The sequence below is a fragment of the Hyperolius riggenbachi genome, chromosome 4 (genome assembly GCF_040937935.1).
Source record: "Hyperolius riggenbachi isolate aHypRig1 chromosome 4, aHypRig1.pri, whole genome shotgun sequence".
In the NCBI taxonomy this organism is placed as follows: Eukaryota; Metazoa; Chordata; class Amphibia; order Anura; family Hyperoliidae; genus Hyperolius; species Hyperolius riggenbachi.
In genome coordinates this window covers 58,505,239-58,522,629 of record NC_090649.1, presented here as the reverse complement: position 1 = coordinate 58,522,629, position 17,391 = coordinate 58,505,239, and the positions used below count along the sequence as shown (strand labels likewise).

The window sequence follows — 17,391 nt, the reverse complement described above, 5'->3', positions numbered from 1 at the left end:
GTTGTGATTGTGGTGTGCTGTGCCAGTTGTATGTCTGGTGAGGATCTGAGACTGGAGGCCAGCTCTGCATTGATCTGTGTAATTGTCTGGTGAGGAATGTCTCTTCTTGGGAGCAGGGAAGAGAGGATAATCTTTGTGCTGGGGAATTTCAGCTGTGCCCTTTTAACCAGTTGTGACAGTTTGTATGTGATGGTTTCTTGGTCTGTGGTGTTTTCTTGTATAATGTCATTGGTGCCGGTGTGCAGGATGAGATGTTTTGGGTCGGTGAAATAAGGCTCATTAATGACCTGTGTTACTTGTTCAATAGTTGAAGTGATGATTTTGATGGCATGCATCCCTGGAAAGAGTCTTCTTATGTCCAGGTATTTTCCATTAGAGTCTATAACCAGCACAATGTCAGGACTGCGATGTTTATAGGAGCGATTTGCTTGGTGTTTAGGCTTGGGCTGTGGGTTGTTGGATGAGGCTGTGTTGGCAGTATTTGGAGAGGGGGCTGGATGGCTGTGATTGTCACTAGTCTCTTGGGTGATTATTGTATCCTGTGTGATGTGCGGAGCACTGTCTTTGGTCGGCATAGGTTTTGTGGGGGCCTTTGTGCTTTTTGTTGTCTCCTCTAACTTTTGTGGCTGTTTTAATATTTTTAATTTCCTGATCTCCTCTTTAAGTTGTGAGTTTTCCTCCTGTAGTTTTTGTAGGGAAATGTTGATATCATGCAAGGCTGCAGTGTGCTCAGCTTTCATCCTGGCTATTTCTTCTCTCAGTTGATCATTTGCATTTTTCACACCTTGGCTGCTTTTCCTTTCTTCCCTGAAAAGGGTGAAGTCCCTTTCTAATTGGGACAGACTTTCTCTGAGAGTCTCCAGGGAGGGGTGTGAGAAGCCTGGTGTCTGGTCTCTGGAGAGGGGCTGTTGTTTTGGAGATTGGTCTTCAGCCTTCTCTCTAGGAGCAGTCCTTGCAGATGATTTACGACCATTGTTTGTGTTGACAGAGTTTGTCTGGTTTTCTTTAAAGTTAATTGCAAGTCTTTCAATATCAGGATAACTCTTTTCGAAAATATTTAAGTAACGTTCTGCCCCCTGGATCAAGACACTGCCATTGTGGTATACAGTTACTGTAAGTGTAGTAACCTCTGGGTCCTCCTTGTCTTTTATTCTGATTTGTCTCCCATTCGTGATGCCATTTTTTTTAATGCTTTTTTCAAATTTTTCACAGATGGCAGTATGCCAAGCTTGGGTGTCATGTGTAAAAAATATCAGGTTTGTTCTTACTCTAGGGTTAGAGGAATAGTCAGCAAACAGGGTCTCTGGCATGCTTTTAGTTAGCTTCAGTCTTTCTTCTTTCTTTGCATCATTGCTTTTATTGCCAGGAGAGTAAACAATCTCCCGAGTGCCAGACCTCCTGCTGCTAGATGTGCTGGGCTTATCTGTGTCCTGGCTTGCCTTTTGATCTGCTGGCTCTAATATGGTTTCCATTGTGAATCCCTTGATAAACTTTTTCCTATTTCTATAAGTAATATTCAGCAGAAATGCCCTTACCTTGTTTTCTGCAGGTTTGGTCAGTTCTGGGGTTACTCTCTGCTGGTGTTGGGATCTGTTGGTTGGCTGGAGCTGGCTGCTGCTGCTTGTTGCTTTTCCTCTGAGTGACACAGCTTGTTTATCCTTTTATAGGTGGTTATCTTCTCCATTCAGAGCATTTGCTTTTTAATCTTTAGTCTTTTTATTCTTTAGACTTCCATAGGCTCCTCTGGTTTCCATGTTATGTCTTGGTCTTGGCTGTGTCTTGGTTGTGTCCTTTGTGTCCATTCAGTTGCCCATTACAAGGTAAAATTGGTAAAGTTTCAGGAGCTCATGTTCAGTGCTGCCATTGTCTCTCTCTCTCTCTCTCTCTCTTTCCTCCTCCTCTCTCTCTCTCTCTCTTTCCTCCTCCTCTCTCTCTCTCTCTCTCTCTCTTTCCTCCTCCTCTCTCTCTCTCTCTCTCTCTCTCACTCTCTTTCCTCATGCTCTCTCTCTCTATGTCCCTCTCTCTCTCTCTCTCTCTCTCTATGTCTCTCTCTCTCTCTCTCACTCTCTCTCTCTCTCTCTCTCTCTCTCTCTCTTTCCTCCTCCTCTCTCTCTCTCTCTCTCTTTCCTCCTCCTCTCTCTCTCTCTCTCTCTCTCTCTTTCCTCCTCCTCTCTCTCTCTCTCTCTCTCTCTCTCTCTCTCTTTCTCTCTTTCCTCCTCCTCTCTCTCTCTCTCTCTCTCTTTCCTCCTCCTCTCTCTCTCTCTCTCTCTCTCTCTCTCTTTCCTCCTCCTCTCTCTCTCTCTCTCTCACTCTCTTTCCTCATGCTCTCTCTCTCTATGTCCCTCTCTCTCTCTCTCTCTCTCTCTCTCTATGTCTCTCTCTCTCTCTCTCTCTCTCTCTCTCTCTCTCTCTCTGTCTCTCTCTCTCTCTCTCTCTCTCTCTCTCTATGTCTCTCTCTCTATGTCTCTCTCTCTCTCTCTCTCTCTATGTCTCTCTCTCTATGTCCCTCTCTCTCTCTCTCTCTCTCTCTCTCTCTATGTCTCTCTCTCTCTCTCTCTCTCTCTCTCTCTCTCTCTCTCTCTATGTCTCTCTCTCTATGTCTCTCTCTCTCTCTCTCTCTGTATGTCTCTCTCTCTCTCTCTGTATGTCTCTCTCTCTCTCTCTCTCTCTGTATGTCTCTCTCTCTCTCCCCCCCTCCCTCCCTCCATCCATCCCTATATCTGTGTGTCTCTATCTCTCTCTCAATGTATATATATATTTGTCTGTCTGTCCATCCCAATATTACCTATTGTGTGTGTGTGTGTGTGTGTGTGTGTAGGATGGGGGGGGGGGGGGGGCACCATAATCTGGCTTCGCTCAGGGCGCTGTAAAACCTAAGGCCGGCCCTGGTGTTTGTACATAGGTGGGTGTCCTTCTCAAGAAGGTGTGTCTCTTGTATAAAAAGGATCTGAGATTTTTGTATCTTGGCCTCGTTCCACAGGAGGTGTCGTCTATAGGGGGTGTTCAGTCCCCGAACATTCAATGATAGGATCCTTAGCGGCATGGCTTCAGAAAGGGGCAAGCTAATAATCTCTGGCTGATGACTATCCATTTACATAGCATGTATCGCATAATTGACCACATATACAACAACATGTAGAGGTTGAGAGGAGAAATAGTAAACAAATAAACCATAATATAACATAAACTCTTAATAGAACCGGAGGGTGAGACCCTCATGATGTGGAAGCATCAAAACCTTAATGATAGTGTGACACTGTTCACTGTCCACTATCGGTGGTGGGGGGGTAAAGAGAGCAAAAAGAAGCGCTCAATTTTTTGCATGGCGGCAGCAATATTCATCGCGCGCCCATGAGCCGGGGGGGGCTATAAAACTCAGCGGTAGGATTGTTTGTTCCAGTCGGGTAGCACCTTGGCGGATTTAAGAGGTGGTCTGTATGGCGGAGCGGCCTGTTGGACTTGTATATGCAACTGTTTGAAGAGGGTCAGTCCAGCTTCCGTGTCAGCAATTGCATATTTCTTATTTTTATATGAGAATCTCAACTTTGTAGGGAAGCCCCAATTGTAAGGGATCTGAAGTTGCTGGAGGGCTTTTGTAAACGGCTGTAGATCTTTCCTAAGTTTCAGCGTGGCAGCAGAGAGATCTGCAAAGATCTGAATGTTTTTATATTGATCTGGCATAGAAGTTTCCTTCCTTGTTGCTTGCACTATGCCTTCTTTTACGTGGTAGAACATAAAACGTGCGATTACATCCCTGGGTACAGAGTCCGCCAGAAAGGGTGGTTTGGGGAGACGGTGCGCCCTGTCAATGGTTAACTCAATCTCTGATGTACCTGGTATAAGAGCTTTGGTGAGGTTGTGTAGGAAGTGTTTTAGCTCCTGCTCTTGCACTTGTTCTGGGATGCCTCTGAACTTTAGGTTGTTCCGGCGATTCCTATCCTCTAAATCAGCGGACTTTGCCTTTAACCATCTAATGTCCTCTGTAGAGGTTGTAGTTGTGTCCACCATAACATTAAATTCTTTCACCACCTCACTCACTTTATTCTCTACTGCATTGATTCTATTGCCCAAGGATGCTATTTCTGTATGTATCCCTGCGTTTTGTGACGATATTTCTGCCATTAAGGATGAGCGGAATGACAGGAGAATGTCTTTAATGAAGGTTTGTGTGGCATTAATATCAGTAGCAGGGAAGGCCTCTATAGAGAGCGACATGCTGTCTGGGTATGCTGTCATGGGGTTCTGGCTGCTTACCGAGGCTCCGGAGTCCATCCTCGGTCTGGATTTGGCTGGGCTGCCCGTGGGTGAGGAGTTGCCGTTCTGCTGCAGGCACTCGTCCTGCTCAGGCTGCTGCGTGCTTTCTTCGTCGTGCGAGGAGACTGCCTGTGATAGAGAGGTGTCTCCTACTAGCGCGGCGCCATCTTGAGCCTGGTCTGCTCATCTGGACTGAAAGAAGTCCGTTAGTTTGCGCGGTGCTAGCGGGGCCTGCTTCCTCTTCTTCGAGACATCTGTCTCCAGCGGCATCTCCTCCACACTCTGCATGTCTTCCCCGGCTGGGCTGAGGTCGCTGTGAGCTGCTAAGTCTGCCGTCCTGCGGGAGCCTCTCTACAGCGCGTCCGTTCCTTCCACAGCGGAAGCCACGCCCCCCCAGCCAACTGTAATCTAGCATGTGTATGGGCCCCTAGACTCCTAATGCAGCTCTTTGTCTTCAGGATCCCTCCCATTCCCCTTCTCCCTACCGCCTCCATAAGTTCCCCCAATCGGTGTTAATCGATTCTGAATGTGCAAGTTCCAAACTGTGCACGTGTGGTTGGTAGCTAGCGCATGCACGGTTCTGAATCACTTGTTGCTGCTGGGGGGGGGGGGGGGGGGGCATCTGGGAGAATATTCGATGGAGGGAGCCAGTCAAATATGGAGAGGAGCAAGGCCGCAGTTCGGGAGGGACCCTTAAGACAACAAGTTGCATGAGAGGTCCAAACGTGCCCCCTAATGATACAATCTTGATTGTACAATCTTATCAAATCTATGTAGTAGAAGGGTAAACTGAGCTGAGTGACAGGGGCATAACTGGAAATGAATGAGCCCCCAAGCAAACCACGGAGAGGCTGGGGGTAGAACAGCGCTGTACACAAGACCCTGCTGAACAGTGAATAGGGACTGTCTACAAATCTTTGCCTGCAAAATTTTGTGGGATTACTTATCAGTGGCGGAGCAGATGCAGTCATTAGAACAATTGTTCTAATGAACGTTTTTTTTTCTCCGTGCCCTTAGTTGTCAGTCTCTCAGGAAGGGGCCCCCTGTGGGAACTGGGCCCCCCTGCGGATGCATCCCTTGCAAGGTCTATTGTTATGCCCCTGCTGAGTGAATAGACTTTGAATGGATACTTTAGGTAGTCCCTCATATTACATAGATTGTACAAAATTGGATCATCAGTGTGCACCACTGTCCATAACCGGCTTAACACAAAATCACTAAAAGTAATGCAACAAAGTTTCTATACATTCCTGTTACTATAACTGCTTAAAGGGAGTGACATGATGAGATAGACATGTGTATGTGCAGTGGCAAGCATACACATACTTTTCTTCTGGCAGAGAACAGGGCTTCTGAGAGCAAGGGACAGATAAAAAAGGTCAATAGTTCATTTATTTTAGCTCTCTGAGACACAAAGTTTTTAAACATAACATAAAACTGTCTGTGGTATATCTAAAAGTCATTTTAGAGAGTAGGAGGATAGATACAACTCTTTATTTGATTAGTATGTTTTCACTTAAGGCTCCTTTGAAATACGTTTACTGTATGTGCAAAATTGCATTACAGAATTCGACTTGAACCCCGCCCTCAGCAAAATGTGGGGAAAAGCGGACAGCTCCCATCGCTAAAATCTTTGGCTATGTTTTCTCTTCTAGTTCTAACACTATAGTCAGGTTACCTCAAACTGCAGACCAGCTCCGTGAATTTGGGCCTCTCGAAGGAGTCGTAGGTCCAGCAGCGGGTCATCAGGGTGTAGAAAGTGGGTGGGCAGACTTCGGGCTTCGGTAGACGGTCTCCTTTCTCAATGACACTGATGACATCTTTATTCTCCAACCAAAAGAATGGCTGCTTGCCAAAAGATAGTATTTCCCACATACACACACCTGAAACACAGACCGATAGACACGTGACTCATGGGTACAAATCATCATTGGAATGGTGCTGCGCAACAGTTGTCTATCCTGTAGGCAGGGCTACTTCTAGTCACCTGTGCCAAAAGTACATGGGGTGGTGCCCCCGGCCTGCAACTATCTACACCCCCGCCAAAGCATTATTAGGTGATTCCCTTGTTCCTGAACCCCCCTCCATCCAGAGAGTATTATGACATTAGAGACATATGTGGTAACATTTTAACTGTGATAAGTAGTAGAATAGAGTTTAGAGAGTCTTAGGGGTGAGACCCATGTGTTATGTATTCTTTTTAGTCACTAAAGCTAAAGCAATTACATTTTTGCATATTGTGTACCAAAATACATTTTTTTTTTACAAAATATGTAACAAAAGTGACAACATATTAAAGAAAAGAATGTGTATCGTTACCTTAGGAACTTGGATTTTTTTAATGTATGCAATGAGGGTATATTACTATTATTTTTGCATATAAGGTCTTGTAATCATCGATAGTATACAATGAGAAAGCAAAAAAATGAAAAAAAAAACCACCTTCATTTCCAAATACAATATTGTCACCATACATTGCACTAAATGTATTAATGACCAGAATGGATAACCAATTAAAATTTGTGGGCTTAACTTATAGTTAGCACTGCTTATTGTAAAGCTACAATGGATGTAAATTGAGAAATTGTGTGTTTTTTTCTAGCTGTTAACTGTAGTAATACACTGATGCAAGTAAATAGTAAACACGTAGATGGCAGTTGTGCTGGTTACTGTTTAAGCAGTTAGCTGTCATGTGATCAGCAGGCTGGAGCCAGTGAGCTCATGCAAGCACACATGAAATCTAGCAGGTTTCTGAAGATCATGAAGCCAAGTCAATCATGTTACATAAGGAGTCATGAATCCCACTCCACAGTTTAACCCTTCTGTTAATCTCTTGAACATTTTCATAAATTTGTACTCAGAAATCTTTCTTGCTTGTTCATTTTTGAAGTTACCCTTAAGAATAAGTACTTTGAGATCTTGCATGCTGTGTCCTGGTTCACAGAAGTGTTGGCCAACCGATGTGTCCATTTTACCTTCATTGATTTTAAAGCGGTGATGGTTCATTCTTGTGCTCAGTTTTTGTCCTGTTTCTCCTATATGGATTCCTCTTGAGGGGCATTTCATGCAGCGTATCATGTATGATACACAGGAAAATTGGTCTGATATTTGATGATATTTCTGTGAGTTTGGTATTTGTATTTGACTTGTGCACAAGATATAAGGGCAGGTCTCACACCTTGTGTTATTGCAGGGTAATGTGCCTGGAGTCTCTGGTGTAGATAATGCACTTCTGATAATCATTTGTCTCAAATTGGGAGGTTGTCTGAAAGCAAGCAGTGGTGAATCAGGAACAACTTCTTTCAGGCGTTTGTATTTATGGAGTATCGGTTGCAGGGCTTTCGATATCTTCCTCAGTGTCTTTGATCTTGGGTTGTAGGTGACCACTATTGGGACTCTGTTGTTTTCAGCCTTTGGTGTGTACTTCAATAGTTCCTCTCTAGATTTTAAAGTTGCTCTGTGTATTTGATCAACGATTTGTGGGTGATATCCCTGATCTATGAATATATTACGTAGCGACATAAGTTGTCTGTCTCTTTCATCAAATATCATCAAATATCAGACCAATTTTCCTGTGAGTCATCCACTGTTGTATACATGATACTTTGCATGAAATGCCCCTCAAGAGGTATCTATATAGGAGAATTAGGACAAAAACTGTGCACAAGAATGAACCATCACTGCTTTAAAATTAATGAGGGTAAAATGATCACACCAGTGGGCCAACACTTCTGTGAACCAGGACACAGCATGCAAGATCTCAAAGTACTTATTCTTAAGGGTAATTTCAAAAATGAACAAGCAAGAAAGATTTCTGAGTACAAATTTATGAAAATGTTCAAGACATTAACAGAAGGGTTAAATTGTGGACGGGATTCATGGCTCCCTATGTAACATGATTGACTTGCTAGATTTCCTGCTAGATTTCCTGTTTGCTTGCATGAACTCACTGGCTCCAGCCTGCTGATCACCTGACATCTAACTGCTAAACAGTAACCAGCACAACTGCCATCTTTGTACTATTTACCTGCATCAGAAAGAAACATTTTTACTACTATCTGATTGCCAGTAACATTTTAAAAAATCTGACCAATGTATCACACACGTGTTTAATTATTACACAACTATGGAAAAAAATTGAAAACTGAAAAAATTGCTTGGGTCTATAATTACCAATCTACCCTACCCCATTCAGTTTTCCTAAAAATTGATAAAAAAAACAAAAACTAAACAAAAAAGGGAAATCCGATCAGATTTCTTGCTCAAATAAAGAAAAGCTTTTGATTTTTCAGTACAACCAACCCTTTTCATCAATTTGCTGTAAATTGGATCATTTTATTGTGTCGCGTGTGGCCATCTTAAGGAAGGTTCTCTCCAGTGTTCTTCAAGCAAAATTGTTACAGAACATGTCAAATACAAAACCAGGTCCAGCTCATAACCTTTGGAAGGGTCTCCTAAGTATTTATATAGCAACATGTAAAATCTCTCACCGAACATCCAGACGTCGCTGGCCGAGGTGAAGCGTCGGAAGTTTATGGATTCGGGGGCCATCCACTTGATTGGCAGTCGAGTTACAGAAGCTGGAGAAAGAAGAAGGAGAGGAATGAATAGGTACCCGACCTTAATAATGACCAGCGGGACCAGGCGAGCGAGCAGCAAGCCATACCCATAGAAAACTCTAAATAGTCACATGAGGGTTTATTGCGAAAGTAGAGCGATAGTCAAAAAACAAAATGTATTCATTAAACTTCATTCCTGTGACTAGTGATATAAATAATAGAGGAGATTATGTCCTGCAATCGCTTGCGCCAGAAATGTCACTGGAGATGTGGACAGGCCTATGCGGCAGAACATTATTATTATGCATTTATACAGAGCTGACATTTTCCAGAGTGCTGTACAGACTACATAAAAGTCATTTGTGCTGCTAACTGTCCTTGTAAGGAGCTCACAATAAAAATTAATGTCTCTTCCATGGTCTGGTATTAGAGAGAGAACCCACACAAAGCAGGGAGTACATATAAACTCCCTGCCAACAGTGCCCTTGTCAGAAACTCAAAAGGGAATACTAGGGTTGCAAGGTAAAAGAGCCATCTACTAGCTGCATGCTTGTTTCTGGTGTGAATCAGACAATACTGCAGCCAAATTGATCAGCAGGGCTGCCAGGCAACTGGTATTGTTTGAAAGGAAATACATATGGCAGCCTTCACTTTCTTTTCAATTCAGTTGTCCTCTAGAGCACCTACAGATGAGCACCTCTGCTGGTCACGGCACATCTGCATGATGAAATCACCACCAGGTTATGTTTATATTGCGGCCTCTTGACTTGTTTCAGGTAAACCTACTGACCTTTATAATACTCTTCATCTTCTATATACCGAGAGAGGCCGAAATCTCCCAGCTTCACACACTCATGTGAGGCCACCAGTATGTTCCTTGCTGCAATGTCCCTGGAAGAGAAGGTACCGTGAGTATGCAAGAGTAGCGTGGCCACAGACAACTGTCTGTCTGCGGAGTCCACAGCAGCCAATCAAATTCCACAGCAGCCAATCAAATTCTACAGCAGCCAATCAAATCCTACAGCAGCCAATACAATTCTACAGCAGCCAATCCAATTCTACAGCAGCCAATCCAATTCTACAGCAGCCAATCAAATTCTACAGCAGATCAAATTCTACAGCAGCCAATCAAATCCTACAGCAGCCAATCAAATTCTACAGCAGATCAAATCCTACAGCAGCCAATAAAATCCTACAGCAGCCAATCAAATTCTACAGCAGATCAAATCCTACAGCAGCCAATACAATTCCACAGCAGTGAATCAAATTCCACAGCAGCCAATCCAATTCTACAGCAGCCAATCCCATTCTACAGCAGCCAATCCCATTCTACAGCAGCCAATCCCATTCTACAGCAGCCAATCCCATTCTACAGCAGCCAATCCCATTCTACAGCAGCCAATCAAATCCCACAGCAGTGAATCAAATTCCACAGCAGCCAATAAAATTCTACAGCAGCCAATCAAATCCCACAGCAGCCAATAAAAATTCCACAGCAGTGAATCAAATTCCACAGCAGCCAATCCAATTCTACAGCAGCCAATCCAATTCTACAGCAGCCAATCAAATGCTACAGGAATCAATCAAATTTGACAGCAACCAATCAAATTCAACAGCAGTTGCCATTTTCCTCCCATCAGATGATAGCTTAAAGTATTATTGTAGGTAAGCAAAGCTCCCAACTGTCCCTCTTTTGGAGGGACAGTCCCTCTTTGGGGACCCTGTCCCTCTTTCTCCCTCATTTGTCCCTCTTTCAGGACTCACGTACAGATCTATGTAAATATATTTATTTTTCTACAGAATAAATGTGTTTAATTGTTTCTAAACATTATTCCCATCCTTTAAATTGTTATACAGGGTGGGCCATTTATATGGATACACCTTAATATGGCCATTTATATGGATACACCATTTTATGTGAATGGTGAAGTTAACAAACAAAACCACCGCTATTGGTCTGACACTAATCCACATTGGATAGATCCCTCCAAGACTGTTGGAACAAAAAAATTGATGGTATGGTGTGGTATATGGGGTGTAGCCATAGATAAGATGTATCCATATAAAAGACCCACCCTGTATTTCTTATTTTCAAATGCTAATATGAAGGCAAATGAACCAGGATAGAAAGGACCAGTGCGGTTTGAATTATAAAACAACATATTTTCCTTATGAAATCTTTATTGTATGCGTGACTAGGGGTGTGTTGGAGGCGTGGTTAGAGGTGTGGTAGTGGTGTGGCCTAAGTGTCCCTCTTTCTGATCTCAAAAAGTTAGAAGGTATGGTTAAGTGTGTTTAAAACAGCTTAAAATGGGGCGGTGATCAATAATGCAATGTACTTAAAGCGGAATGAAACCCAGCATTCCTTCTTTGCTCTAAAAAATTATTTACAGCATATTATATACTACCACCATGTTTTTTTTTTTTTTACTAGAACAGCATTCAATTAGTTAAACACAGAGCTTGAAAGTTCAGTGCAGAGAAATCTGGACCGCATCCAAAGTGAAGATAATGTTATCTTGTGTTTACTTAATTGTATCAAGTGAGGAATGTGACACATTCGCTGACTGTGCAGAAGCTCCTGGACACAGACAGACACTCAAAGCATTCCTGCCTTCAATGCAACATGAATAAAACCAGTTATGAATAAAATGCAAAGGGTGCTCTCAAAACAAAAAACTGTACTTTTGGAAACTTGTAATTTCTAAATGAATAATAATACTTATGCACAAATGCAAATATGATAACTTTAAGGTGGAATCTGATCCTAAAGCGATCTATTGCCTGTCCATACACGGCAGACGGATTTACAACAGATGACAGCATGAAATCTATTGGAAATCATCCTAATGCCGCCACCACCACTGCTTGGTGGCCACCTTACCCACCAAGGCAAGTGCCCACCCCATTCCCTTGGTGAATGTTGAAGACTCCCCTGTCACACCGGTGCAAATTCTTGGTGCCTCTGGTGTCCAGGTATCTTTTTCAATTGTCACCTTGAGCGCCTGTACCACGTGACGGACAGTGATGTGACCGACAGTGATGTGACAAACAGTGATGAGACAGACTGACGAGAAAGACAGTGACGAGAGAGACAGTGAGGTGATGGAGGGTGGATGTGAATGAGTCATGCAGCTGAGTGCATTGTGGACTGGAGGGAGAAGAGTCGGGTGTTTAGCGTATGAATGAGTCGTGCAGCAGAGTGCATGGCGGACTGGAGATGAGTCGGCTGGTTGGCGTGTGAATGAGTCATGCAGCAGAGTGCATGGTAGAGATGGGAAGTTCGGATCTTTTCAATGATCCGGATGATTCGAATCGGATCATTGAAAAGATCCGGATCTTTGATCCGAATCTCGGATCATTTTACTACCGAAGCATTTGGGGGGTGAAATAACTAGCAGGACAGGAGAAGGAGAGGGGGGTGGACACACAGATAGAAGGGGAGAAGATGGACAGAGGGCAGGGAGTGGACAGAGAAGGGAGGAGGGACAAGCAGAGGGCAGAAATGTTTGCACACAATACCCACATGCTGCAATCATTATGCTTTACATGTATTTCACCTATATGTTCATCTGTACACTTTGAATGCAAATGTCGCACAGTGAAAGAAAGCATTCCCAGAAGTGAAGTGCAGCTGTTTAGAGCAGAGTCTGGGAGGATCATATTGCACAGCAGTCACAGTGCCTGCAAAGTTACTGAGCTGTGCTGAGCCAAAAGCTTCCAATGCGTTCACTATGCAGCACTACGGAACAGACAGCCTATAATCAGCAGCACGTTATAGCCAGTATGTGTGCTCTACACATATCTGGCAGTGGCACCGATATCCCCTCTCTCTCATCTACCTGTCCCTGCAAGGCTGCCTCCCATCCAACAGAGCGATCCATCTCAGCTCTGCTTCCAGGATCCCATTGCCCGCTGAGAGGGGGCGTGTCGCTCCTAGCCCCGCCCCTTTTGCGATCCGAATCACTCATTTTGATGATTCGGATGATTCGACTCACAAAATAGATTCGGATCAAAGATCCGAATCGTTCATGATCCAGACAACACTAGTGCATGGTGGACTGGAGAAGAGTCGGGTGCAGGGACGGATCTAGGGGGGGTCAGGCGGGTCTCTTGCCCCAGGCGGCGGCATACGGCAGGCGGCAAGCTCTTTATCCCCGCTTGTGTGGGCTCCACTTTCCCCCTGTTTGCGCTGCCGGCGCTGCGCTGCCCCCCGAGTGTGTGTCAGCCAGGCTCAGCGTCAGCATAGCGGAGGGACGGCGGATCATAGCGGCAGTCATACATACTAACTTCAGCCGCTCTCCACGGAACGCAGACCTGGTCTCCTCTCTGTCGCACCTCTAGTGTTGGCTTCTGTAATGCACGTCATCAGTGAAGCCAAATAGAGAGGTGCGCGAGTGCGACTCACAGAGAGGAGAGCGGCTGAAGTGTTATGACTACTGCCGCTGCCTGAAGTGCGGGTGGTGCTGGTGCCTAATTGCTGCAGCCTGCAGGTCAGGTCAGTCAGCATAGAGAGAAATTCTCTCGCACAATTTGTTCTGTGCACACTGCACAGCCACTGTCAGTGCACCCCTCAGGCTCAGCTGAGCTACATGATATGTGTCCACCATCTCTCTCACACACTTCTCTGCCTCTCTCATCATGACATGATCTCATGTGAGAATCTCTCGCCCACTTGTGCACCCCCTTATTCAATCATGTGCCCACGTGACTTACTTGCCTCTTCTCCCTCATACATTTGTGCACCCCCTTGCCCACATATGTACCCCTTTACCACTTTTGTGCACCCCTCACCTGTGACCCAGTCAGATATGGTCCACTTCTTCACCAGCTTCTGTGCACTCCAAACTTCTGTGCACCCCTGCTTTACCCACATATGCGACCCCTTGCCACTTTTACAGAAAGGTGGCAAGGGGTCGCATATGTGGGTAAAGCAGGGGTGCACAGAAGCAAGTGAAGGGGCACATATGTGGACGAGGGGGCACAGTCTGGTGAGGGGGCACAGAAATGTGTGAGGAATACAGAAAGGTGGCAAGGGGCCGCATATGTGGGTGAAGGGGTGCACAGAAGCAAGTGAAGGGGCACATATGTGGACGAGGGGGCACAGAAATGTGTGAGGGACAGAAAAGTGTCAAGGGGTCGCATATGTAGGTTGCAACTTGGTCTAGATCCCCCCCCCCCCCTCTGTTGCAATTCCCCCCTTCTTCCCCTCCAAGGGTGGCAATTTACTGGCCCCCTCGTTTGTTGCAATCCCCCCTTTCATCCACCTCCGAGGGTGGCGATTTACTAACCCCCCCCCCCTTGTGGCAACCCCCCCTCCTGCAGCCATCCCCTGTTCGGTGTAATAATACATATCGGTCCTGCGGATGGCTGTCACACAAGCTCTGTGCTGCAGCTTCGTCTTCCCTGCCGAGGACACAGACACTCTGCTTGGTGACATCACTAAGCCGGGTGTCTGTGTCCCGACAGAGAAGAAGGAGCTGCAGAGCTTGTGTGACATCCGCAGGATCGAAGGCTCGGATTGTATAGTTACACCAGTAGGGGATGGTTGCAGGGGGGCGGGGGTCGCCACAAGGGGGAGTTCAGTAAATCGCCAGCCTCGAACAGTAGGGATAAGAGCATAGGCGCCAAAACCTGACCTTGCCCCAGGCGCAACTTGGTCTAGATCCGTCCCTGGTCGGGTGGTTGGCGTGTGAATGAGTCGCGCAGCAGAGTGCATGGTGGACTGGAGAAGAGTTGGGTGGTTAACGTATGAATGAGTCGTACAGCAGTGTGCATGGTGGACTGGAGAAGAGTTATATCCAGACCTCAGTATTACCTGTGTACACAGCTGATTCCTTCCAGGTAGGCGAGAGCTTTACAGATCTGCAGGCAGAAGAGGATCATGGTGGTGACCTGTAGCGTATTCTTGTGCTTCTCCAGGTATTGCCCCAGCTGCAGAGACATCACACAGGCATCAGTACAGCCTGCCTGACACATCTCTGCACATCAATACTGATTACCAGCTTCCAAGCAAAAACATGTTTACTGTAGGACAGTGTAGGACAGGCGCACAACCTCCTTGGTTTTTTTTTTTTATTGCTGTCTGTGTCTCCATTCGGGGATATTTCCCTGATTCCTTTTCCTGAGAGAAGGTCAGTCAATTCCTCCAACAACGACCAAGGCTGCAGTAAATGCTGTGCATGAAATAGGGGCGCAAGGAAAAATGGGTACCTGTTTTCACTAATAAAATGATTGTTAAAATCTACCGATATTCTGAATTTTTTAAGTGTAAAGTGGCTTGTGGGCGGAGCTGGGCCGCACTGCATTGGCGCAGAGGGCACAATAGCTCAGAACCACTAGGATGTGACTTTTCAGTGTGAGCCGTGGCTGCTTGCTACTGCTCAGGACGGGCCATACTGTGCCTTTGCAGGGCAGCCACACTCGTTCTCATACGGGAGCCTGGGCGCGGGCTTCGGGGGAGGGAGACGGGGAAGCTTCCACAGGGAGAGGATCCAGAAAAATCCACCGCACCAATCAACCGGTTCTTTACAGAAAACCTGTGAGGAAAAAAGGAGAGGCAAGCCGATACTAACCTCAGTAGAGGGAACTGAGGTATCGGTTTGCCTCTCCTTTTTTCCTCACAGGTTTTTTTTAAAGAACTGGTTGATTGGTATGGTGGACTTTTTTTCATAGATACAATTGCAACTGATATCAGGAGGGAATAGATTTCATTCTTTAAAGGACACCTAAATTAAGATGTATATGGAAGCTGCCATATTTATTTCCTTTTAAACAGTGTGCATTGCCTGCTGATCCTCTGCATCTAAAGGCTCATACACACATCAGACCATAGTCTTTGGAAAATGAAAGATCACAGACCAATTTTACCCCCTTCCATGTAGTATGAGAGCCATACTCTACACAGTCTATTCTATGGAGCTGAACTCCCCATCAGACAGAAATCTTTGCAAGATGCTGCACACACAGATGCTGTACAGACACAAAAGATCAGTATCTGCAAAAGATCTGTTCCTGCAAAAGATCCAAGCTAGCAAGCTTCTAGTTACAGGATTCTCTCCCTGACTTTGATTGACAGGTGATGGATGTTGGAGACGTAACTCCACCCTAAATTATACTAGCCAGGAAAGGATGCTTCATTCATGACATGACCATATGTGTTAGAAGGTTTAAAATACGTTAGTCCTGAGTTAGCAAAAGAGGTTTCACACCATATGTAGCAGCGTCATTGTTGGTCCAATCAGAAAGGCAAAGCAGTAGAAAACTTAGGCCTAAGATGTGTATAAGAACCAGCAGGAAGGTCTGGACAAGTTGGTCACTCATTCACTCACTCACTCACTCTCACACACACATACACACCCATTCATTCACTCATTTTCTTTACATGACAGGCACTGATACAAATATACTTTTGCTCAAAGAAGAATACTACAAACTATAGATTCCATATACAGATTTTACAGCTATTTATTCATTCTGTTTTTATATCTTTTGTAACTAATTTTTGATGTACCAAAGAACGGTGCCTTATTGAATACTGAACATCTACGAAGATTCAATAACGATTAATTAAAATCCACATCCACATTTTACTGTCTCCTGAGGACTTTGTTTTTAAAGGAACTATCTTTCAAATCCCAAGTTATTTATATTTCAGGAATAAAAACCAGGGAAAAAAGATATACTAAACCTGGTGCATCCATGGTGAAGGGCCATCGTGTGGATTATGCCCCTTTGTACCTCATGTCCCCTTGTAACCCTTATGTCTCCTTGTGTCCTCCTCTGTCCTCTGTGTCCTCCTCTATGCCCCTTTGTGGACCACAAATTGTGGTTCCCTTTGTCCTCCTCTGTCAGGAACTTCCTGCATTTGGACTATAAGACACAGTGACTTTTTTCTCTCACTTTTGGGGGAGAAAAAGTGAGTCTTCTAGTCCAAAAAATACAGTACTTCTCACTTCAGGTGTCCTTTAACGCTGTGGATTGAGTAAATACGATTATTTCTTTCCATATGAATGACCATATCCAAAAGACGATCATTCACTAAAAATCACACAGTTAACAGGCACCTGTAGACATCCAAGTCCTATGTGTGTGGACTCTGTATACTGAAACATTACCTCCCCATACGGGTAAAGCTCCATCACTATCCATATAGGATCGTCTTCAATGATGCCGATCAGCTTCACTATGTGGGGGTGGTCCAGGTTCCTCATCAGATCTGCAAAGAGATGAATACGACACATAAAGTGCACCTGTCATGACAGAAATATAATCCACCCTCCTTGGCTATACAGGAAGAGCATGGCTCTGTAGGGAAGGACATGGCTATACTTTCATGGGGGCCAAAGCGTTAAAGAAGAACCAAGGTGGCCACACTTGTTATGTGACCCCCTGGAAGGTGGGCAGGGGGGTATATAATGGGGGCAGTGAGCCCATCAAAGTGTGGCTGGGGTGCAGTGGCGTAGCTATGGAGCCAGGGGCCCCAGTCCAAGTTTTAGATGGGGCCCCCAAGCACAGGAGGGAAACCATGAGTTAATGAACACCACTATTCAACGCACATTTAGAGGTGGGCATTACC

The 17,391-nt window shown here is 45.0% G+C and overlaps 1 protein-coding gene across 2 annotated transcripts in view; it reads right to left on the bottom strand.

The window, feature by feature from the left end:
* PTK2B (protein tyrosine kinase 2 beta) overlaps nucleotides 1–17,391 on the bottom strand; it is a 286,197-nt gene that overhangs the window by 48,549 nt on the left and 220,257 nt on the right. For both annotated transcript variants that reach the window (XM_068280093.1, XM_068280094.1), the window contains exons 17-21: nucleotides 16,931–17,031; nucleotides 14,632–14,747; nucleotides 9,604–9,704; nucleotides 8,745–8,834; nucleotides 5,933–6,137 (exon numbers count right to left, since the gene is read on the bottom strand). In XM_068280093.1, coding sequence (XP_068136194.1) covers nucleotides 5,933–6,137; nucleotides 8,745–8,834; nucleotides 9,604–9,704; nucleotides 14,632–14,747; nucleotides 16,931–17,031 — 613 coding nt within the window. The remainder of the gene's footprint in view (nucleotides 1–5,932; nucleotides 6,138–8,744; nucleotides 8,835–9,603; nucleotides 9,705–14,631; nucleotides 14,748–16,930; nucleotides 17,032–17,391) is intronic.